At 54.8% G+C, this 23409-nt stretch overlaps 2 protein-coding genes across 3 annotated transcripts; both read left to right on the forward strand.

Annotated features, from left to right (window-relative positions):
* The first annotated feature begins 424 nt into the window (after window positions 1-424).
* EIF4E1B (eukaryotic translation initiation factor 4E family member 1B) lies at window positions 425-3754 on the forward strand. Of its 2 annotated transcripts, XM_016158421.2 has the most exons (7): window positions 425-536; window positions 630-832; window positions 1170-1265; window positions 1979-2042; window positions 2768-2881; window positions 3025-3164; window positions 3503-3754. In XM_016158421.2, exons 1-7 carry the CDS (start codon window positions 519-521, stop codon window positions 3615-3617), a joined length of 750 nt encoding a protein of 249 aa, XP_016013907.2. In that variant the 5' UTR covers window positions 425-518; the 3' UTR covers window positions 3618-3754. The 2 variants fall into 2 exon arrangements, with proteins under 2 accessions (XP_016013907.2, XP_016013908.2); XM_016158422.2 differs by lacking the exon at window positions 2768-2881.
* Window positions 3755-5175: 1421 nt separating this feature from the next.
* Window positions 5176-15669, forward strand: TSPAN17 (tetraspanin 17). Its single transcript, XM_016158405.2, has 9 exons — window positions 5176-5414; window positions 8720-8770; window positions 8860-9006; window positions 9826-9996; window positions 11758-11883; window positions 12679-12726; window positions 13359-13475; window positions 13567-13628; window positions 14112-15669. The coding sequence occupies exons 1-9, from the start codon at window positions 5328-5330 to the stop codon at window positions 14146-14148; spliced, it is 846 nt and encodes a 281-aa protein (XP_016013891.1). The 5' UTR covers window positions 5176-5327; the 3' UTR covers window positions 14149-15669.
* The last annotated feature ends 7740 nt before the right edge of the window (window positions 15670-23409 follow it).

A 23409-nucleotide genomic window follows, 5' to 3' on the forward strand; every position in this document is an offset into this window, starting at 1 on the left:
AAATGCCTATGTCAGATGACATTGGCGGCCAAATCGAAGGGGTGAATGGCAGCAGAGATAAACGAGGAGACATCACAATGAATGTATAAGGTCTCTGACCTGGCTTCACCCGGCTACGTTAGAATCACTGCCTCTGCCATCTCTGGCTTTAAATTCAGGGCCCATCTTCGGTGGGATGCAGTTTCACTAAGGGCAGAGCCCTAATATTGAAACAGGCCCCTCTGTTTAAAACTCTCCAGGACACCCAGGATGTGATTCAAAGTCCTGTCTCAGCCCTCCCATGTGGGTAGGGCTGGGTCTGCCTGATCACAGCTATGTTCCCAGCCTGGACCCTGCATACAGAAAGCACTCATTGAAAGGTTGCTGCTAGAAGGAAGAGGGTAAGTCCTTCCCACTTCGAGCAGGCTCCTCCCCATCACCTGCCCTGGGTGGGTGGAGGCAAGGCGCTGGTGGGTTAAAAGGAGGCAGCTGGGAGCCCTCTCGATGCCTTGTCTTCTGTGAGCCCAAGCTGCCACAATATGGCCACCGCCAGCCCTGTAGGTCCATCTGCCTATCCCTCCTGCAGCAAGGGATGGGCGGGACTGGGGCGGCTGGGCTCACAACCCACCCTGACTCTTTTCTTTGGTCAGCCCAGAGAGGCTGAGGGTGGACTCCAAAAGTGGGAAAAGGAAGAGAAAGAGAAAGAGAAAGAGGAAAAGGAGGCAGCTGCAGTGAGGCCCTCAGCAGGAGAGGAAGCTCCGGGCTCTCCCCAGGCTCTGCTGTCTCTGAGGAGAGAGGCCCGGGATGAGGGCCCCATTGGAGTCAAGCCTGAGTTGCACCTTCTGCAGGGCAGGTAGGCCGGGCCCCCGCTCTGTGGCCTTGGACGACCCCTTCCTCTGTGGCCCCAATTCCTTGTGGAGGAAGGCCGGAGCTGTCCTAAGACATGGGCCCTATGGCTCCTGAAGCCTTGACAAGATGAAACTCTGAGGTAAATGCTCCCACTTGTCCTCTGGTCCCCTGGCCCTGAGGATAACTGACTGGTCACCTTTAGGGGTCTGTATCCCAAATCTCATCTCTCAGTTTGTCCTTGCAGGAGTAAGACCTCCCTGGTAACCCAGGTGCTGCTGAGGGTGGACATGGGAGCTTTCTGCTTCCTCTTGGTCCCCTGTCCCTCCCTCTCCCCCCACCAGGTGGGCTCTGTGGTTCTTCAAGAATGACCGCAGCCGGGCCTGGCAGGACAACCTGCATCTTGTCACCAAGTTTGACACTGTGGAGGACTTCTGGGCGTGAGTGTCTACTCCTTACGGAGGGGGCTAGGGCCAGGGGCTCTGAGCTCAGAATCCTTCTCAGACCCCGCGCCCTCTGGGGGCTGCTTCCTACACAGCTTTCCCAGCCCTCCGTGTGGCCTGCCAGTGTTAGCGAGGACTGGGGCTTGGTGGGTTCTGCGGGCAGCATTTGGGCTGGGGCACAGGCCCCCTTAAGCCTTCCTGGGGCTTAGGGAGAGCCTGGGAAGTGGGAGAAGCAAGGAGTTGATCCTGACTCTGCCCCTCTGTGCTCTGTGACTCTGGCCGAGTTCCCTCCCCTTTCTGAGTTTATCTCAACCGTTAAATGAGGATTAGGCTGCCTTACAGTGTCTGAGAAGGATCAAGTTGGGGGATCCGACAGTTGCTGTGCAAACCCTAGGGGCAGGTGAGGAGGTCCAGGGCTCCAGCTGTCAGGGCACCGGAAACAACCACACACTGGGGTGGGGGTGTCTAAAAGCCTCCCCTGGGGCTTGCTTGGATGGTCAGGGAGGGCTCCAGGGAGGGGGTGGGATCTGAGGGTTTGAGTAAGTAGGGATGGAATTCCAGGCAAGGGCACCAGTGTGAGCAAAGGCTTGGAGGCAGGAAGGTAAGTGGAAAGCAGTGGGGTTGGGTGAGAAGTTGAGGGGGCCTGAGGCCTGTGGGAACCAGGCTCTAAAAGGCCTGGACTTTCAGCTTCGGTGGGGGGCTCTCTCCAGGGTGTACAGTCACATCCAGCTGGCCAGTAAGCTCTCGTCTGGTTGCGACTATGCCCTGTTCAAGGTAAGCTCTGCTCTCCCTGCCCCTCTCATTCTCACGGCTGATTTTTCCCTGCGTCTGCTGTAGTACTCCCTTACAGGGGGTTTGGGAGAGGGTGCTGAGGACGGCCTCCCTCCCGGCCGAGAGGTGATTTCCGATTGAAGAAATGCTGTAGAGAAGCTTGGACAAAGTGTCATACCTGGGCTGTACCTTGAAGGACAATGAAGAGTCCGAAAGCCGGGTGGGTTGGTGGGGAGGAGAGGGAACAAGGAGCCCAGGTTTCTGGCTTTGCCCAGATTCTTAACTAGGGACAGGCAGCAGAACTGCCTGACACTGCTCACGCCAGCCCTGGAGGCGCTGACATCAGTATTTACAGATTCCCAGGTGACTTTGTGCCCAGCCGATCCTGGGATATTTGGCCTGGCTCAAACTGGGGTTGCCCCCAGAGGCTTCGTTAATCACCTGCATTTGAACTCTTTAGGAACTCTGTTCAGTAAAGGAGACAAACACATGTGAAAGGCTATAAAAGATGACAAATGTTGAGGCTCAGGGGCCTGGGGGAGCTCAGAGGAGGGTCTAGGGGCCGAATGGCTAGTGGTGGCACTTGCCTGTACAGAGGAGATAGAGACAAGAGAGAACTTGGTCTGTGGAGGCCTATTGAGGGGGAGGAGTGGGACCTTGGCAGGTGGCTGGGCCCCCACTTCCCTTTGAATGAAGGGAGGCAGTTGATTTGCCATCCGGCCTCCCAGGATGGCATTGAGCCCATGTGGGAAGACCCCAGGAATAAGCGGGGTGGCCGTTGGCTGGTCAGCCTTGCCAAACAGCAGCGCCACATCGAACTGGACCGCCTGTGGCTGGAGACAGTGAGTTGGGGGCTGGGAGGGGAGGGTACCCAGAGGAAGGGGCAGGGCTGGTGTGGGACCCATGGTGGCAATGGTCTCAAGGATGGCAGGTACAGTCCCTGTGTCACAGCTGGAGGTCTCATCTTTCCCCCTTTTTGACCCAGCTGCTGTGTCTTATTGGGGAGAGCTTTGAGGAGTACAGCCGGGAGGTGTGTGGGGCTGTCATCAACATCCGCACTAAGGGGGACAAGATTGCGGTGTGGACTCGGGAGGCAGAGAACCAGACGGGCGTGCTCCACATTGGGTGAGGATGTCTCTGGCGTGGGGTGGGGGCTGGGTCTTTTCTAGGGCAGAAAGTGGAAAAAGAAGGTGGCTTGGCCTGCAAGAGAGACCTCTGTAACTCTCCTTGCCATTCCCCTTCTGCGTTACCCACATATATAAAGGGTTTGGAATCTAGATTTCAAACTATTTCTGGCAGAACAGTTTTCTTTTGCACTGGTCCTATTTTGGGTTTCCACATGGCTAGACACACAAAACAGGAGTGACTGGCTGGAATCAGAGTAGGAGCTCTGGGCAAAGGACCCAGGGTCCCAGGTTATCTCCAGGACCTGCTTGCTAACTGCCTGTCTCATTAATCCCCAGGCGTGTCTACAAAGAGCGCTTGGGACTGTCCACAAAGACCATCATTGGATACCAGGCCCATGCAGACACGGCCACCAAGAGCAACACCCTAGCCAAGAACAAGTTTGTGGTGTGAGAGGGCCTCGGCACCACTCCCCATTCAGCTGTCCGAGCCTCTCATGCTGTGTGTGTGTCCATCCTGGGCAGCCCTGGGGGATAGAGGGCCTGGTTCTCACCTGTTCTGGAGTCAATATGAACATTCTTTAACACGAATTGGGGCCCAGGCCTGGGAGCTGCTGCTCTGTGGTGGACGGTGGTGGTGGGCCAAGCTGAGGACTCAGGGCAACAGAAAGGTGAAGCAATCCCTGGGTTTCCTCATCCAGGGGTGGGGCAAGTCACTGGGGGAAAGGGAGCTCACCGCAGGTGGAAGGATGACAGGAGAGAATCTTATGATCCAGCACTTACTCTGTGCCTACTTGGGGAGGGGTCTTGCTAGGTGGCCTGAGGGCCATACTCTACTATTGGGGGAGAGGAGCTCAAGGCCACTGACCTTCTGAGAGCTGGAGTTCAGGGATGGGAGAAGGGGGTCTCTCCTACTGGTGATCACTCTGCTGAAAAACCTTTGTGGATAACCTGATCAGAGTTGTAGCCTTGGACCCCACCCTGAATCCCAAACCCTCCATGGAGTAGGGCTGTGCCCCATCCCAAAGACTTAGAGGCAGAACCCCATCATCTCACAGGATGTGTGTGTAGCTGAGGTAGATAGCCTTGCCTGGCCTCTCCCAGGGCTTTTTAGGCCTGGCCTGCCTCAGGGCAGGGCTTAAGCGGAGGTGGGTGGGTGAGGCCCCCCAAGGAGAGGAGGAGGGTGGTAGAGAGCCCCACTATGGCTCTGCTAGAGCTGGATTAACTTGTAGATGATTAAGCCCAAACCCTCTTCTGTTCCTGTTCTAAATACTTTTGAACAAAATTGGAATTATTTTTGAGGGCTCTAATATTGAGTAAGATTCACTCCTTCCCAAACCTAGATCTCCTCCAGTCCTGCTTTGAAAGGGCTCGTGTCAGGGCTCCTTGCTACCCGGGAGTCTATCAGGCCAAAGCTGGGTTTGAGCTAGGGGAGGGGGTGTATGCTCCCTGTAAAACTGAAGAGGCAGGGAGCAGTCGGCGCCGCACTCATAAGACCTGGGCTGAATTTCCAGTGAGTGAAACATCTAATTCGACTTCATTGTAATAAAACGTCCTGCATGTGTGTTAAGAGCATAAGTCAAATCACCATCTGCAGTAGTTACTCCTCTCCAGAGATGGGCTCCCACAGCAAGGCCGGTGATTGGAGTGGCTTTGGCATCGAACCAAGCGGAATGGGGGGATATGGGGGGTCTGCTGTGCGGCCATCAGCGAGCGTCTCAGACCGCACAGGAGGACCCGGGGCTGCTCTCCGCTGCTGTCTGCGCCTGCAGCGGAGCCAGGGGGCGGAGTCTTTCTGGGGGCGGGGCCAGGGCCAGCGGTGGGGTACCAAGGGGACCGTGTTGCCCTGAGGGGCGGAGCCCAGGCGGGGGCGGGGTCAATCTCGGAGGAGGGGCTCAGAGCCGGCTGAGTCGCGCTGGGGGGCGGAGCCAGGCCAAGGGGCCTTGGGGCTTTGAGTGCATCCTGCGGGCTGGGGGCAGGGCGGTCCCGGCGCCGGGGGCGGTCCCTGTGGAGCGGGCGGGGCCCGACGGGCTCTCTGTGTGGCCGAGGCCATGAAGCCACAGCCGCCGGGCTAGGCCCCGGGCCGCTCTAGCCCAGGGCGGCCCGCGGAGGGCTGGGCCCGGCCTCCGGCTCCGGTTCCCGGGCCGGCGAGCGGCTGCTCACCATGCCCGGCAAGCACCAGCACTTCCAGGAACCCGAGGTCGGCTGCTGCGGGAAATACTTCCTGTTTGGCTTCAACATTGTCTTCTGGGTGAGCGTGGGGTGGGTTCCGGGCCCTGTGCTGGGGGGTGACGGGGAGAAGGTTCAGTCCCCTACTGGGGAAAGAACACTCTCAGCTTGGGACGGCCGGTCTACCAGCTCCTTCTTCCCACCTGTACCTTCACGCCCATCCCGAGGACCACCGAGGGGGAACTACGGGGAAGCCCAGATTGCAGGGGGGCGGGTCCCGGCCACCGCAGGGGTGAGATGGGGAAGGGGAGGTGCCCTGTCTTTCTAAGGCCCGGCGGAGGAGGGGCAGTGTTTCCTTGAAGGCTCCAGGGGCACGCGTGGTTCGGGTCGCCCTCTTTCCTGCCAGCTCTCTTTGATGCCCTGGAGTGTGGAGTGTGCACAAAGCCCCACCCCTGGTCTAGGGAGGGGAGTCTACCATGAAGGGAAGGGCCGGGTTTTTTCTGCCCTCTTGCCCCTCTAGCACCTGGGCCTGGTGCCTCGCCTTAAGCTTCTGAGAAGGGGGCTGGGTCAAAGCCCCTCCACCCCCAGCCCCTTTCTGGGAGGCTTTGGGGCTGAAAGGGCCAATAGCCCGAGTCCTGGGGGAAGGGGGATCTCCGCTGTTGAGAGGCTGGGAGCTGACTCTGAGGAACAGAATTCTACATTCCACAGCTGACCAAATTGAGGCTTCAGGGCAGGGCTGCCCCTGTCCTGAGAAGGGAGCTGCTGGTGCCCATCCCAGGGTGGCGTCTGTGCCCCTGGGCCCTGCCAAGTCATCTTTCCCATCTCCTCCAATCCCATCTCTCCAAGGCTGCTTGCTGCCTCTGCAGTCTGGGCTCCTGCTACTTTGGTCAAAATGCCAGCCCCATTCAGTTTTGTTTAGTGGGACTCAGTGTTACTGCCCTCTATCCATATGCTTCCCTTGCAGTCACCCGTGTATGGGTGTTCTTTGGCCCCAGCAGCACTCAGCTCTTGGAGGGTGTGGGATATGCATAGAGTGCGGGTGGGGAAGTCTGGAGGCCTGGGTGTAGCAAGCCCAACTGTGAGACTGTGGGCCAGTCGCTCCTCTCTGGGCCTCTGCCTCCTTACCTAGGAGGGGGGATAATGAAGCCTGCTTCTCAGGGTTAGGCAGGTTAAATGAATTCTTACTGTATTCTTGAAGCTACATCAGTATCTACATTTTAAATATGAAGGAACAGGCACAGAGAGATTAAGTCATTTAACCTAGAGTTACACGGCCAGTAAATGGGTTAAGATGAGGCAAAGCATTGAGCAGAGGAATCCCCTGAATGCCAAGGAGGGACAGATATGAGAGACTCAGGCTTGTTCCAGAGACTGCCCCCGCCCCTCCCCAGGCAGGAGCAAAGTTTGAGTTTTATGTTGAGGGCAGTGTGGAGTAGTGAGGGCTTCGATGCTGGCTGATGGATCTGTTCTATCTTTTACATTAGAGGCAGATCTGTCTAATCGCCATGGGGAAGGTGAGTGAGGGGCAGGATTGGAGGTAGAGAGACCAGGGCTGGGGCAAAGCTGGGGTGGTGAGGGGTGGGACAGGTGAGGAATGCTCCAGGGGAAGCAAGAGCAAATTTACAGGGCCACTTGGTTGTGGAGAGAAGGTTTCAGGTTTAGGTCAAGGTGGCCTGAGGAAGATGCCTATGAAATAGGCCCGGAGATTTTTTTTGTTTTAATGGAAAGCAGACCCTGTTGTGGTGTTACCCCACTCAGAGCCTTCCAGTGGCTTCTCACTAGAGTACAGTCCAGACTCATCTCCATGGCCTCCAGCACCCTGTGGAGTCTGGCCGTGATGCCCTTTAGTTTTTTCCTTGCACAACCAAACATGATCTTACCTCAGGGCCTTTGTCATTCCCTCCCCCTGGAATTTTCTTCTCCTTGCTGCACTTTTTTATCACTTAAACTTTGATCTAAAATATCACCTCTTTCTCTAACTAAAGTGCTCCCCCACCATCCCCAACCACTTCCCATTGTTCTGACCTGTTGATTTTCTTTAAAGGATCTGTTGGTATCTGAAATTACCTTGTTTGCTCACTGTGTGGATTTCCCCCACTTGAGTGTAAATTCCATGAGGGCTGTGAGCCGTCTGTCCTGTTTGCTGATGTAGTCCCAGCACTTGGAACAGTGAGACATGGAGGTGTTTGCAGTAGGGGTCTGCAACCAGGGGGAGGCTTGGGTGGTGTCGGTGTCTTGAAGGGGTGGAAAATGAGTATGAGGAGGAAGGGCAGAAGGCTGAGATTGGAACTGATGAGGGGGTGGGGTGGCCACATGCGTGGGGCGGGTGAAGCAGGGTGCTGGGAGCGAGGCTGAGACTGGAAGGAGCATAGCCAGGAATGGCATTGAGCGAACTACTGAGGAGTTCAGGAAGGAGAAAGTAATGGTGGTAGTTTGTCTAAAGGCCATGGGTGGGTCAAATGGGATGAGGCAGAAGTGATGTCTGGTTTCACATCCCAGGTTCAGTGTTGGGGGTGGGGGTGGGGGAGGAAAGACATTTCTAAAGAAAGAGTAAAGCAGTAGAAGGAGCCTGGGGTCAGAGAGGGGACGGCATTAAAGATGGGGTAAAGTTGACAGAGGCTATGTGATGAGGGGAAGGAGCCCGTAGAAAAGTAGGAGCGGGGACAGTCTGAAGAGGAGGGCTCGTGGACATGGGCTTGGGCAGGAGGTGATCGGTGGTCAGGGTCAGGCAGCGCCTTGGCATCCAAGTCTCTTCCCAGTAAGGAACTGCGGACAGGATGGCAGGTGGCATTTAGAAGGCCCAGGCGGAGCTGTAGCCACGTGTTTTCTAAGATACAGCCATTGGCCCGGGCTGTGCCCCTCAGCTGAGTCCTGCTGTGCATCAGGATTCCTTGTCATCTAGGGAGCTTTGGTTGTGATCTGTGAGAATGAAGCTTGGCAGAAAATGGCCTCTGGCAAACAGAGGTTTCAATGGGGGGATGAGGGTGGGCTGAAGGCAACGGGAGGGTTAGACTTGAGAAGGGGCAGAGTCCCGGAGCCCTCAACCCTAGCATGTGCTGGAGTGGGAGCAGAGGCTCAGGATACTGCAGCTGCTGCCTGGCAGGAGTGTCTTGATTGTTCTCAACTCCAGTTCTGATTTCCAGTCAAGGGCCCCTGAGGTCCATCCCAGGGCTAGGGGGCCTTCAATCTTCCATATCCTGTTGGAGAAGAAGCGCTGAGATGTGTTCTTGGGAAGATGGAATGGATGCTGGATCCCATTTACAGCCATTTGCCCTTTTCCTTTCTATGCCCCTGAAGACTTTGAGTGCTGGGGGAAAGAGGCTTTGCTGAGGGTGGAGCAGGATGCTGGCGTCTCAGTCCTCAGTTCTTTGCTACTGCCTTTTGCAGGTTCTGGGAGCCTTGTTCCTGGCCATTGGCCTCTGGGCCTGGGGTGAGAAGGTAAGGTGGTGGGGTAATGTGTGGGGCTGCCATGGGTCGAAGTGGTAAGAGGATCAGTGTTCCCACTTGCGTCTGCTCCCCTGGAACAGGGCGTTCTCTCCAACATTTCCGCGCTGACGGATCTGGGAGGCCTTGACCCCGTATGGCTGTTTGTTGTGGTCGGAGGAGTCATGTCGGTGCTGGGTTTTGCTGGCTGCATTGGAGCCCTCCGGGAGAACACCTTCCTGCTCAAGTTTGTGAGTGTCCCCCACCTAGATTCACTGGGGACCCCAACCTCTTACCACTCACTTCTTACATACAGTTTGTGCTTAATAATGAATAGTTTTATTATGTTATTTATAATCATCATCATCAGATTTGTATTATCATATTTATAGGATCCTTTCTGTTGTAAGTGACTGAAAACTGGTGGCCTAAGCATAAAAGGATATTTATTGAGTCACGAAGAAAAGCCTAGGGGTGTGCTGGCTGCTGACACATTCAGATCCAGGGCCATCACAGTGTCACTTGGCCTGGTGTTTTTGTTTCTCAGCCCTGTCTCTCTCGGTTGGCTCCAGTCCCCATGGGGTGGAAAGATTCCTTGGAGGAGTGGGTGCTTGCTTCACGCTGCCCTTCCAGGAACTTCTTCTGGAGCCTGAGGCTCTCTCTTCTCAACCAGTCTGTCAAAGTCCTTTAATTGCATCTCCTTGGTTCTGATTGGTCATCTCTGGATCAATCCCTGTGGCCCTGGGGGAGGTAGCACTCTGATTGGTGAGCTCCTGGCACATGCCTAGTCCTCTATTTGGGAATGGAGAAAGAGGTGGAGGTGACTCCTGCTGAGCTAGCAACACTGAAGGTGTATGTGGAGGATGGTTTCTCAAATAAAACAGGGGTGATTACCAGAGGAAGTGGAATGGATGGGTAGGTAGGGCAGCATTATCTTTACCATCAACAACTAGCCTGATAGTTGGGGACTCTGGATAGTTTTGGATCCCAGTGGGAGGTGGAACTCTGCCCCATGGCACTCCCAGGTCTTGTGTCTTCGACCCCAACCGTCCGTGTGCTCCCAACTCCAGTTCTCCGTGTTCCTTGGCCTCATCTTCTTCCTGGAGCTGGCGACAGGGATCCTGGCCTTTGTCTTCAAGGACTGGATTCGAGACCAGCTCAACCTCTTTATCAACAACAACGTCAAGGCCTATCGGGACGACATTGACCTCCAGAACCTCATTGACTTTGCTCAGGAATATGTGAGTCCAGCACCCAGCACTGGCCAGACACCTGCAGGAGGTGCCTGCTAGGCAGATGAGTGTGGGAGCAAGTTCCCTGTGTGCTGGGACCATTCCCTCGCCCACCCTGGCCTGGCAGGCCCCAGAAAGAGAATCAGGAATTCCCTTGTCTGAGGGGAAGCCAGCCCCTGGTGATTCTTGTGGGTCCCCCATGTGCCTTGCCCTGTAGAGGCACGGGGTTTTGGAAGAGAGGCCAGAGGCTACATATTGGCAGTTTCTAAGCCAGGGCTTATGCCACACTTACAGGAGGAAATTTGGTATAAAAATGTAGACCGAACTTTGGGCCACACTATCAGCTGGGGCTACACCGCTGTTACCCTCTTTGCAAGGGCTCTTTGTTCGCCACCGTCCCTGCCATTCTGTATTTTATTACACCTGTCAGTCTTCTCTCATTTGTATTATTTGTTTGGCTTCTGAACGTATTACAGTTTGAGACCCTCAACAGAAGCTCTGCCTTTAAGCTTGTAACCTACCCCTAGGACGAAGCAGTTGTGAACAGTTTATGAAATCCTAGACACCTCACACCTGCAAGTTCTCACCCACTCACACACACAGTCATACCCCATCTGCTTTGGAATCCAGGGATGAACCAGAGCTAGTGCTTGCTTTGAGGAGCTCAACTTAGGGCCAAGGCAGACATATAGCTAGGCAGTTAGGATGGGGTTTGTTTGTTCATTCAACACAGAATTATTACAGGCTTATCATGTGCCAGGCCCTGGGCCGGGTGCTTGGGATTCCAGGGACCTCTCCTTGTGGGGATGGCAGTCTGAGGGGGGAGAGACAGATGATAAACAAGCAAAGCAAACAAATGTGCGTGTGTGTATAAATTATAAATTGTGGGAAGGGCTGAAATGGGGAAGGGTAGAAGGGGAGAGCCTCTGGGGAGGTGACCTTGGAAGAGGAGAGGGAGCTGGGATGTGAAGAGAGGGAGCACTGTTCCCTAGCAGGAGCAGCAGGTGCTAGGCAGAAGGAGAGGAGGCAGGCAGAGGCCAGGGTGTGTTCTGGGACCCATGCACGTAGCGCCACAGGGCCATACCTCATTCCCCGCCCCGGCCCACAGGGCCAGCTGTGTGCACTGCTGAGCTGGTCGCTCTGGAGCTGGCTCTGAGTTAAGGCTGCTCCTAGCTCCCTCGCTAGGTCATGAGCCCCTTGATTCGTCAAGCCCCACACTCACCATTGCCCCACCTAGGGAGGCAGCCCACCATGTTCTGATTAGGGATGCTGGGGATGTGGGTGCTGACAGCAGCGTATACGAAGTGTAATAGGAAGGTATGAGGGTGGCAGGATTGCCCTCCTGTCCCTGCAGAAAGGAAGAGAGGGCTCTGTAAAATCTCCGAGATGAGCGTGGGGAGACCCGGCACAGATAGATTCAGTGGTGCCTCTCCCCATGGGGTTCGGTCTGCTCCCCACGCCTTAGGGTGTCCTGGAGGAAGTCAGAGTCCTCAAGCCAATGTCCTTGCCCCATCTCTTGCTTTTTCAGCCTCTTATGGGTTAGGGTGACCAGCTCGGGAGCCCTTTCCCACCACTCCCTGCTCTTACCGACCTGGCAGGAGCCTAGAACTGCTCTGATGGCCTTGGGCCCAGGGTGGGATATGGGGAGGTACCCACCTGCCTATCTGCCTCTACCTTTCCTCCCAGCCCAGCCCTGTCTCTCTACAGCCTGGGCTTGTCCCCAATCAGGGTGGGCCTGGCTCACCTGGGGCCCTCCCCATCTCATTTCAGTGGTCTTGCTGCGGAGCCCGAGGGCCTAACGACTGGAACCTCAATATCTATTTCAACTGCACTGACTTGAACCCAAGCCGGGAGCGCTGCGGGGTGCCCTTCTCTTGCTGCGTCAGGGACCCTGCGGTGAGTGGAGCTGGTGAGGGGGGGTGGAGGGCATTGCCATGTGCAGGCCCAGTCTTGGAAAATCTCACCAGAGGGCTTGCCAGGCCCCACCCTGGGGGCTGTGTATGTCAGGAGAAGGTCATTTTACATGGGGCACCCCACCAAGCTGAGGAGTTTGTGTCCATGGGCAGCACCGAGGCCTGTTGGAGTGGGGGCTTTGCCTTTTCAGGAAGACCTGTCTCTTTGATTACAGGGCCTGGCCCACCGGGCTCCTGGCACCCTGTGTTCCCTGCTAAATGCAGCCCAGGCAATGTCTGCTCCTGGCTGGCCTGAAGGTTGTCGGGGCTGGGGACTGAGTCACTCCTTTAGTTGTGGGTGTATGTGGCAGGGGCCACCCAGGCCGCAGCCAGCCACCGCGCACCTGAGCTGCCATGCTGCGGTGGCAGGGACGGGGGTTCTGGTCCCTCTATGGCTTTTTTCAGAGTTGAAACTTCTCACAGTGACATCCCTCCAGTCACAATTCACCTGAGACACTGAGGGCCAGGTTTCTTCCCATTTTTATAAAACACGAGCAAGCACAGTTCCTAAGCAGGAGGCAGCTCCAGCTGGCGTGAGCTGGCGTGTGCTGGCCTGTGCAGCCGTGCGCCCTGGTGTCAGGCGAAGGGGCCAACGGGCCCCAGTGAGCCTCGCTCCAGAGTGGTGGACGCGCCAGAATCTGTCCCACCTGCTTCCCCCGAGGAGCAAGAGCCAGCGCAGTGCTGCGCGCAGTGGGCGCCCCTCCCCTCACCAGCGGCTCATTGGCCTGTTTCTCCTCAGGAGGATGTTCTGAACACTCAGTGTGGATACGATGTCCGTCTCAAACTGGTGAGCAGGCAGGGACAGGGCCCGGGCAGCTGGGGGCACTGGGATGGGAAGGGCTCCCGCTCCATAAGCTCCCCTGAAAGTGGATTCTGTGGGGAGGGAGTGCCAAGTCCCAAGAACCATCCAGGCACACAGGCCTTGGTACTGCCACACATGGGGCAGTGGGCCCATGGGCATGGGCACAGGTGTGTTTGCTCATTCCAACTCTTTGCTGAGCACCACTGGGTGCTGGGCAGTGCCCTGGACTCGGGATTCATGCTCCTGTGACAGACAGAGCCCTGGCTCTCAAGGAGCCCCACTCCAGGGGAGGGAGAGACAGGAAGTTCCTAAATCCAGAAATGTGAGCAGTAGTGTGACCATTTCAGCTAAGAGCCTGGAAGAAAATAAAATAAAGGAGGTAATGGGATTGGGGCTGGGAGGTCAGGGGAGGCTTCTTGGAGGAGGGGCATCTGTGCCGAGACCCAGATGATAAGAAGGAGCCAGCTATTGGAAGGCCTGTGGCAGAGCTCCAGGCAGCAGGCGCTGAGGCATGAGGCCCTGGGGCAAGGTGAGCCTGGCGGCAGGACTGAGATGAGGCCTGTGGTGGCGGATGGGCTGAATCCAGTGCTCGCGTGTACCCCTCCCCCGCCCACCAGGAGCTGGAGCAGCAGGGCTCCATCCACACCAAAGGCTGCGTGGGCCAGTTTGAGAAGTGGCTGCAGGACAACCTGATCATCGTGGCTGGGGTCTTTGTGGGCATTGCCCTTCTCCAGGTACTACTCAGGCCCCATATGCCTCTCCCAGTACACCCCTATCCCGCCACCCTGCCAACCGCCTCTCCCTCACCTGCCCTCTGTCCCACAGATCTTTGGCATCTGCTTGGCCCAGAACCTCGTGAGTGACATCAAGGCAGTGAAGGCCAACTGGTGAGGCTGCCACGCTGGTCATGGCCACCCTGCTGGCCTACCCGCTGTGCCATGATGGGCAGGGCTGCAGGAGGTGTTTCCGTTTGGATCTGAGCCCCATGTGGGGCTCATGGGCGGGTGTGCTGTGCACCCACAGAGAAAGCTGCGTGGCTGCCCGGGCTGCCTGACTTAGAGCTGTGTGCATGGAGGGTGTGTGTCAGTGTGGGTGTGCACAGGGAGCCACTGTCTTGCTGTTGTTGGGTGGTGCGCTCTTCAGGGAACCAGTAAGGGCGCAGGCCGGACACACTTCTCTGCATGGCAGCGTGGTGTGGGCCGTGGGGCGGGCTGTGGGGTGAGCTGTTGTCCAGGACATGGCCTCATGCAGCTTCAGAACTCCCTTCTCTATTAGCTGTGATCTTGACCCTGCCAGAAGCCTACTTCAGCCTCAATGTCTCAGACTCTAAAATGAGTCCAAGAATTTTCTCTCCCTTGTTTGCCTCTCAGGATCAAACATGATGATGGCTACAAACTACTCAAATAAACGAAACCTTGAAAACCACTGCTTGCGCCCACCACCTTGGAGGTTCTGTCAGCTGCAGGGCCCCTGGCCCCGACCCACCCTGCCCTGTTTCTTTTGGCCTGGGTTGTGTATACAGTCGAGCCAACCTTTAAAACTTGCTCTATTTCACATAAAAGTCCAGATCCCCTTCTCCTCGGTAGGAATGGACATCTGACCACAGCAGCTCTTCGGTGGCGATGTCTCCTGGGACAAACACTTTCCGTTCTCTGAGGCCCCCCCTCGTCCATGTCTATTCACCTAAATGCCCTGCCTGACCCCCTAGTCGGAGAGTTGGCCTCCCCCACTTCTGTAGGGCATTCCTTGCCAACACCATGAGGCTGCTGTGGCTGGTCCAGGAATGAGGCACAGGAATGTGAAGAATTGGGAGGCCGGACCCTGCGGGGGACTGAGATGGGTCCCAGGGGGCCCAGGAGGGTGGCTGCGAGATGTAATCGAGATCGGAGAGGTTTTGAGAAGGAAGTAGCTGGAAGCCCAGAGCTGGGCACCCATGTTATTGGGGAGCTTGGTTGGGAGGCCATTGATGATTAACTTCTGGGTTTGCTACCTGGAATCAAATTCAAAATCTTCCCCGGTGGCCTGTAGAGCTGCCTCATGGCCACCAGAGGGCAGACCAACATAGCATTCCCTGCCTCTGGCTTTCCTCTAGCAATATCACCGGATTCGGTCAAGAGGTTGTCCTGTTCCCACTGCTTGCTAGTGCTTCAGGGTTCGGGAAGTTAAAAACTTCAAAAGGCACAACTGGCTCAGACTCATGAAAGTCTGGCTGTTGCTCTTAGATCTGCCTCTCAGCAGCAACATGAAGGGGTGTGTGTGCAGTGACTGTCGTGCCCCTCCCTGCTCTGCCTTTTGTGGATGAAAGGAGGGGTTTGGGCTTGTTCCCAGATCTCAGACTCAGCTGAGGGCCAGGTAGGTCAGATACATGAATGAAGTAGGCCTTTGCAGTGCAACTTTGACTTAAACACTGTTCCTGGTGACAAGAACAAGTCGATAACTATCAAGTTGATAATGGCGACTGGCCTTGAGAGTGATAGGGCGTGGTGGGGACTATGGCAAAGCATAGATCCCTGTCCGAAGTTGGGGGCTGTCATTAAGTTGTAGCTAACTGCTGTAAAATTAGAATGGAGCTCTAACGTCAGAAATATGGTGAAGCCAGAAATCTAGATTTTTATATAAAATATTTTGATTTTTAACTTGTTGGCAACTAATGAAAAAAATTTAAAAACCTGCAAACCAAACAAAGGGCATGAGGCCAGCTTTGACTCATGTGCCACTCTAGGGCCCTCTGGGATAGTCACCCACAGGAGCCCTGGCTGCTCTGCCATTCAGGGATCCTGGGAGCTGCCGCCAGGTGGGCAAAGTGTGGGGCATGCACCCAGCATCATGGCTCTCAGATGCAGGCTGGATAGGGTCCTTGCGTCCCTGATAAGTGTCAGCTGCCTGTGGTTTGTAGACACTACAATAAACGCAGCTCACAGTATTGCACATGTGTCTTGTGTTTTCTAATTTCAAACGCTTTATCTTTCATCCCTCCATCCCCGAACCTCACCACCCATTTGTGAGGTGGACATTCTGTTCCTGATGAAACTGTGGCTCAGAGAGGGGAGGGCGTTACCCAGCACACATTTTGAGAGGCACCCAGCTCTGACCTCTCTCACGGGAGTTTTGCACCAGAACTGTCTTGCCTTTCTGACACATCAGGGTGAAACGTGCAAACTCGAAGTGCCTACCAATAAGGCGCAGGATGCTCGACTTCCCCAGGTGGGCGTTGAGCATTGCTTAGGTGCTGGGGACATAGGAGAGAGAAGGGAAGGGTTCAGAAACAAGTAGGCAGGTAATATATGCTATAGAGAATGTAAGGGCAATGGGCTAGACATTGATGGCTGGTGTGTGTGGGAGAAGGGACCCCTTGATGGACTGACCAGGGGGTAAGTTCTGGAGGACAGTGTTCCAGGTTTTGGTACCAGCTGCCCTAAAGGCCCTGAAGTCAGACTGGGCTCAGCATGAGGGAGGCTGGGGTGCCAGAGATGGAGTGGGTGAGGGGCATAAGGAAGTGGTGGGACCAGGTTATATTTGGAAATAGGATTCATGAGATGGGATAGGAATGACTGGTAGGAGCGGTCGTGACCCTGGCTGGGACCCAGAGTTCTGCAAAGCTCAATTCTACTACAGGACGTGCATTCATCCATCCATCCACCCACTCATCTATTCTCTCAACCACCCAACCACTCTACCCACGCATGTCCCATCTACTCAGGTAGGCTCTGGCTAGAGGCTGGGGTTACCGAGGCAGCTCACTGCTGCCCTTGCCCTCCTGAGCCCACAGACAGAACAGCTGCTAGTGGTGCAGTGTGGACATGGTGACGAGCACATAATGATCCCTGCTAGGCGGGATATCATGCTGATCAGAGACAAATTTCCTGTTCCCAAAGCAGAACTTGGAAAAGTCCTTTTACTTGTACCAAGGAAGCCCTTGCTGGGTTGGGGACCTCTCCAGGTGTGTAGAAAATACAAGGAAGCTTGTAAGGCTGCCCCCTGCCCATCGCTGTAGGTGGATCCCTGGGCCATGGGGACAAGGGCGACTTTCCCATCTGTCAGAGAGGGGTGCACACTGGAGGTGACAGAGGTGGGCACTGTCTGGCAGCTTAGGAGTCCAGTAGGAGCCCTGGGCTTGCCTAGTCTGACCAGAGAAAGGCTTGCACCTCAGCGGGAGGGCATCCTGCGACGTTGGGCTGCCTCAGAGAGAGGGCCAAAGTGGGGATGGGAAGGGGCAGAGAGATCCTGAGCGGCGGTGGTCGGTCGGGCCAGGAAGGTCAGGCCAGTTTTCTTCCCGAGGGGTGGCCGAAAGAGGCTTAAACGGCGCTTGCCTTGGAGGGAGCTGCTCCCGGTGCCCACCAGAGGGCACCAAAGCGCAACTGACCGGCGCAGGGGTGGCAGGGGGCAGGGAGCGGAGGTGGGTGTGGAGGTCACAGACGGAGTCCCTGCGACTGAGTAAGGCCGTGCCACCCGTTCCAGAGACCGGGAGGCCTACTTGTTGCTAAAGCCAGACCTTGCCATCCACTTCTTTGTCATTTCCAGGGACTCGGAGCTAACAGTACTGCACCCCACTCATTCCCCTGCCTCTTCTGCAGCTCAGGGAGACCTCAGCCCACCTTCGAGCCCCTCGGACAGGCGATGATGTCAGCCAGACAGCGGTGGGGAGGGGATCGTCACTTTTTCTAGGGGGCTGAAGCGACGTGCTCCACCACATATACTTCCATTCACTTGTTCGGCCAGACTTATTGAGCACCTGCTATGTGCCAGACACTGTTGTACGCACTTGGGATACCAAAGGGAACAAAACTGAGATCCCCTCTCAGCACTCACAGTCCAGACCCCGGGTCAGCCGCCTTTTCTGCAAAGGGCCACAAAGAGTAAATAGTTGAGGCTTTGGAGCCACTCAACTCTACCTTTATAGCAGAAAGTAGCTCTCGACAAGACAAATGAATGGGCGTGGCAGTGTTCCCATAAAATTCTCTGGACACTGAAATTAGAATTTCATGTAATTTTCATGTGTCACAAAATATTATCCCTCTTTTCATTTTCAACCATTAAAAACACAAAACCATTCTTAGCCCTTGAGCTATGTGAAAACAGGCAGAGGGCTGGCTTTGCCTCATCGCTCGAATTGTCAACCTCCAACCTAGGAAGGGAGATGACATGCAGCGAGCCTGGTCCTGATTCGGTCACCTGGGAGAGGCTGTGAGTGCCATGGCAATAGTGGAGCGTATAGCAAGGACAGAGCCTTGGCAGTGTGGGGGCAGGGCAGGCCTCGCTAGCAAATTGGGTGCTCAGAGGGGGCCTTGGTGAGAAGCAAGAAGGAGCAAAGACTTTATTTTTATCTTAAATTATTTTGGTAGCATAGGTAAAATAGGCACCAAACCTACTTTAAAAATGGAAGCAGCTCAGGTCCCTTTCCTCCCCTTCCCCAGTGTCATCACAGCTGTGAGCTATAGATCCTTCCAGACTCTTTGTATTCTCCAAATTTTGCACTCATGTTATGCACCCACAGAAAATGTTCAGCATTGTTTTTTGTGTGTTTAAAGTGTCAGTGACCGTCCCCATCTCTCTGTGGCTTGCCTTTTTGCCCCCGTGATGTGTTTTGAAGACCTAGTCATGTCTGTGCATTAAAGCTGCTCATTTCATGTGACTGTGGGGGCATTTTCCTGCAAAGACAGCCATACCTGCCTCTCTATCCCTCACCCGTTGTGTGGTGGACAGTCCAGCCATTCCTGCTTTGGGGCTCTTTACACCCCGAGGCTCTGGTTAGAGGCAGAGCCAAGCTCTCTCCTGGAGGTTCCAGCTGGAGCAGCCATTGCTTCACTGGGGCAGGAGGACAAGGGCTACAGGGGAGGGTGCCCCCAAGTTGGGGCTGATGGCAGGGGTCGCCCCAGCAGGACCCTTCCAGGGTCTAGAGGCCACATTTTGCATCTCAACCCAGGTATCGGCTTGACACTCATGCCTATCGGAGATGTGAAAACCGCATAATTAACCGCTTGGCACTGCCAGGGCTGTTACCACGGTAATGCCTCCCTGCCCCCCTGTGCAGCTACACAGGCAGGTGGGGACACTAGCACCCTGCGTACAGAGGGACCTTTGCTGTGGCCGGAGAATCTAGCCTTTGATTGAAGGCTGCCTTAGGCGCCTGGAGGCCTGGATGCTCCTGGACACCTGGGTCCTGCTTCCAGGGATGATTCCGTCTGGGAAGTAGCTCCCTAGGACTGCCTCCTGCCCCGGCCAGACCCTGCCCCAGGGTGCCCCACCCCCAGTCTTCTGGGAATCATGCCTGGAGAGAGAGGTCTTGGCAATGGGATCCCAGCGGGCTCACCTGTCAACATTTGCCTCATACCTCACGTGGGCCACACGTGCTCAGTGCTGGGAGTTCGGCAGCAGTTCTGACAAAGTTCCTGTCCTCAGAGGGCTCACGGTCTGGTGGGAGACACGGACAGGTGAATTGCCAGTCTTCACAAGTGATTTATCTGTCTGAGTAGGTGGTGCAGGCCTGCGGTTACAAACTGCAAACTGCATGGAGGGTGTGTGCAGGTTTCCCTCTCTCCCTGTCTTCTCCCCTCCCTGGAGGCAGCCACTGTTCTTGGTCTTGTTCCATCCTTCCAGAGATAGTCTATGCATTCAAAAGCTGCTCTCCTCAAGAAACAAAGCAAACCAGATCCAGTCTACACACTGTATGGCCTCTGCACACTCTTCTGTTTGCATTTTTCACTGACCAGCATTTCTGGGATATAATTACATATCAGTATGTATAGTTCCACCTAATTCTTTTCAACAACAGCAAACCGATAATAATAGCCAGGACTTACACTACTATGTGCTGAGTGCTCCTCTCAGCACGTTATTTATATGAACCGATCCACCCCCCAATGGCTGGGAGAGGGGCACTCTGCTTATCTCACTCCACAGGCAACAGGGCTGGGGACACCCCCTTGTGTGATGTGTCCTGATCAACTTTCACAGCCACTCCTGATGGACGTGCAAGGTGTCTGCAGGCAGTGAACCCTTTAGTACTTTTATTTTGGGGCACTCGTATCTTGGAGGATAAATACTTAGGAGTAGATGGCTGGGTTAAAGGACACGTGCATTTTAAATGTCCATAGCTATTACCAAATTGCCCTTTGAATAGGTCACACGCATTTACTAAGATGTACCTGCTCCTTCTGCTCCCGGCAGCCAGAGCAGGCACTGCCTCATGCACCTTTCTATCTTTGCCAATTTGATAGAAGAAGACACTTCTCCTTGTGATTTTCCTTTGCACTGCTCTTATGAGAGAGATTGGGCTTTTTCATACAGGTCGGGATGACCTGGTGTAGTCAGAATCATATAGAGTGAGGTCCAGTGTGGCTGGGTGCCATGAGGCTGGGGGCGGTTTTCGTCTGGGTGAGAGTGGAGGTGGTTTAGGAGCGCTGCAGGTGAAGACATCTGAGCAGGCCCTCAGGGTGTGGGGTACACACAGGGAGGGGAGAGCCAGAGCAAAGGTTCAAAGGGTAGGAGGCAGCGGGGACCAGGCCTGGGACGCCCCTCTTCTCCACAGTGTCACCCCTGCTCCCTGAGTCTCTAATGCCTAGCCAGGCTCTCCCCTCTACTCCTGCACACAGTTAAGCTAAACCTGGGTCCCTGGGGGTCTCTGCCTCCCCCAAGTCTTTAGTGAGGTAGGCCCTCATTGCCCCTCTCCACCCCTCTGCCTCCCCTGCCCTCCCACCTTTCCCTGCCACCAGCTGGGAGAGCGTACATCCTCATTAGCACGGTTCAGTGGCCAGCACTGGTAATTGATCTCCATCCGGTCCAGTGTGGACAGCAGCTAATGGGGATGAATGGGGCGGGAGGCGCTGCTGCTGAAGGACGCTCACCCGGAGGCCCACACGGGGCAGCGAGGCGGGCAGGAGATGGAGATGCGCTGAGCAGGCCCACGGCTCAGTTGGGTAGTCTGCAGCTACCCCTACCCACCTCACCCCCAGCCCCCAGGCTGCCATCAGGCTCCCCGCCTGGGCCCTGGGGCAGGACGGGCACGCAGGTGGGCAGAGGGGCTCTGGAAAGCAGCTGCCCGTTGGGGCAGGGGCAGGGGGCAGTCTAGCAGGTGTTCAAGGATGGAATCCCAGGAAAGCTATGAGTGTTGGAGCCCGAAGGTAAGGCAGTCAGTGTCCCTGGTTATCGTGTGTAGGGGGGAGTAAAGGAGACACTCCAAAGCTGGACTGGGCAGTGTAGGGGCTGACCAGAAACAAGGATCCCATTGTATAGTCAGTCAACAAATCTTTAAGTGCTTCTCATGTGCCAGGTAGCTGCGAGGTGACCAAGACAATCAAGATCCTCTTCCCTGGGTTGGGGGCAGATAGATAGTAACTGGGGAAATAAATACTCAAGATGGTACTAAATGGTGATAGATGCTCAGAAGAAAATAAACAGGGTTATGTGATGGGGGTGCCTGAATGGCGGTGATGCTTCAGGAAGAAGGGGCCTCAGGAAGCCTCTCTGAGGAGGCGCCATGTGAGCTGAGACCTGAATGGTGAGGAGGAAAAGCATTCTAGGGCAAGGGAACAGGCAGTGCAAAGGTCCTGAGGTGGGAATGAGCTTGGCGTGTTTGAGGCAAAAGAGGGGGCAGTGTGGCTGGAGTGTGGCCAGTGAGGGGGTGACGAGCAGTGAAGCAGAGGGGCATGGTCAGGCCGGAAGCCTAGTCGTCAGGTCTGTGGGGTCGTGGTGGACGCGACACCTTTCTTGAGGTGGTGTTGGCCATACACGAAGGCAGGGAGTAAGGTCCCTTGTGGGTCAGCTAGGCTGAAGGACCCCAGGGAAGCCAGCCTGGGGAAGACCCCTGTCACTCCCTGCAGATTGCAAGGAGGAGGGTGTTCCCAGTGCCTGCGGACTGCAGGGGTGGGGGTGGTCCCAGGGCTGTCCCGACCAGCCTCAGCCTGACTTAGAGGAGACACAAGGGACTTCTTGGCCATCCTGGGAGAAGGTGTCTGGCGCCTGCTGCATGCACAGAACAGTGACATCCTGCATCTAGCAGAACGTCCTGCACGGAACAGCGATGTCCTGCACGGAACAGTGACCTCTGCATTGTCTAGCTTCCGGCTGACTCGAGATATCACCCAGGTAATCCTCCCAGCAACTAACACACCTACTAAAGAGTGTTACAGGGTAAAGCTTAGTATGGAAGTGGGTTGGAGCCAGCCTGGTAGGCAAGCAGAAGCACTCTAAAGTTCTTATAGGGTTTAAGACATAAAACCCACCTATGTTTTTATGGGCAATTTAAGCAATTTTCAAGGGTAATCTCAACTATTCTGACTTTTGCCCTACGTGCTGACTTCACTATTGAATGCTCAAGTCATCATTCTTGCAGGGCTTGGACATGTCTTGGACCCACAGTGGGCAGGTATTTGCAAATCAGGAGCGAGATCTCACATGAAAGGACCACACCAGACTCACCCCCATTCTCTGAAGACATGTCACACCCCTATATCCTTGCTTAGATTGTCTCACAAATGCACAATGCCACCCCCCTCATTGATGCTGGTAAGTTTCTTTGCATCCTTGAGAGACATACTCAAATGTTTCTTCATCTCCCTGGCTGTCCCTGGCCCTCCTCCCCCCTCCTCTGGTCTCCCGTCTTTCCTTTACTAGAGCTCAGGGTAGTATAGTTTTTGGATTACAGGTCCCAGTAAAAAATTATCTAGAAAACGCATTTGAAAAATTTCAACATCAATTTATGATTTAAAAAAAAAATCACAATTTCTTAGCAACTAGAAATAAAAAGGGAATTTCTTTAACCTGCTAAAGAACAAATGGGATGAACGTTATGCTTAATGCTGAAACATTACTAACAGGACTAGGACAGGATGCTATCAGTGGTGCCCTGAAGCATTGCTTTGAGGCCCGACCAATGCAATAACACAAGATAATAAGAAGTAGAAAGATTAGAAAGGAAGAGATAAGGGACCATCTCTTTTATCTTGTTTCCCATTAAGCAGATACTTAACTGTTTATTAAATTGAAGGGAAAATCAGTGTGTCCTCGAGTTCTTGCGGGGGGTGGGGGGACAGGACTGATCCTCTAATAGCAAAAGTCTGAGAGCATTCACTGGTGCTCAAGAGGTTCTGTGATCGTGGTCCTGCCAAAAATATAGAAGCGCAATATTACCCTAAGACCAGAACCGAATGGGAGAGCTCTTGGGAGGCCAGGAAAAGAGTTAGTTTTCAAAATACTTGGTGTTGGTCCAAAAACAGGGACAAGATGTTTAGGTCAGTAGAATCTCGATGGCAAGAGGAGTTGATGGCACCTAGATTCTGCATTGGGAGCAGAAAGCTGGGGCCACGGAGCCAGGTAGTGTCTTCTAACCCATGGGAGCTGCAGAGATAAGAGGCCCAGGCCTCAGGAAATATTTCTGTTCTTCTTCTCGGGACACTTAGAGTTAGAATATCCCGCTGTTTTCCATGGGGTTTTAGAAGATTAAGTTTAATTTCCACTTCCCAGCCATGCCCTGCTAGGTTTGGGTCTTTGATATATCTGTGACATACCTGGGAAAAGTAGCCCTGGCTCAAGGCAAACTGGTATTGGGCACCTACTGTCTCTGCCTGGTCCCTGCCTCTTTCCCATCTTCTGGAAACAGCACCTGGGTTTTCTTTTTGGGGGAAATATCTCCAGCTCTTAGTCCATGCTCTTCGAGGGAAGTGGGTACGG

The sequence above is a fragment of the Rousettus aegyptiacus genome, unplaced genomic scaffold (genome assembly GCF_014176215.1).
Source record: "Rousettus aegyptiacus isolate mRouAeg1 unplaced genomic scaffold, mRouAeg1.p scaffold_m13_p_7, whole genome shotgun sequence".
Classification (NCBI taxonomy): Eukaryota; Metazoa; Chordata; class Mammalia; order Chiroptera; family Pteropodidae; genus Rousettus; species Rousettus aegyptiacus.

Coding starts and splice junctions, on each gene's coding strand:
- EIF4E1B (XM_016158421.2), top strand. Junction 2,043..2,767: donor GCGACTATGCCCTGTTCAAG/GTAAGCTCTGCT, acceptor CCGGCCTCCCAG/GATGGCATTGAGCCCATGTG. Junction 3,165..3,502: donor ACGGGCGTGCTCCACATTGG/GTGAGGATGTCT, acceptor ATTAATCCCCAG/GCGTGTCTACAAAGAGCGCT.
- TSPAN17 (XM_016158405.2), top strand. CDS start 5,328: ATGCCCGGCAAGCACCAGCACTTCCAGGAACCCGAGGTCGGCTGCTGC. Junction 13,476..13,566: donor TGGGCATTGCCCTTCTCCAG/GTACTACTCAGG, acceptor TCTGTCCCACAG/ATCTTTGGCATCTGCTTGGC. Junction 13,629..14,111: donor AAGGCAGTGAAGGCCAACTG/GTGAGGCTGCCA, acceptor TTTGCCTCTCAG/GATCAAACATGATGATGGCT.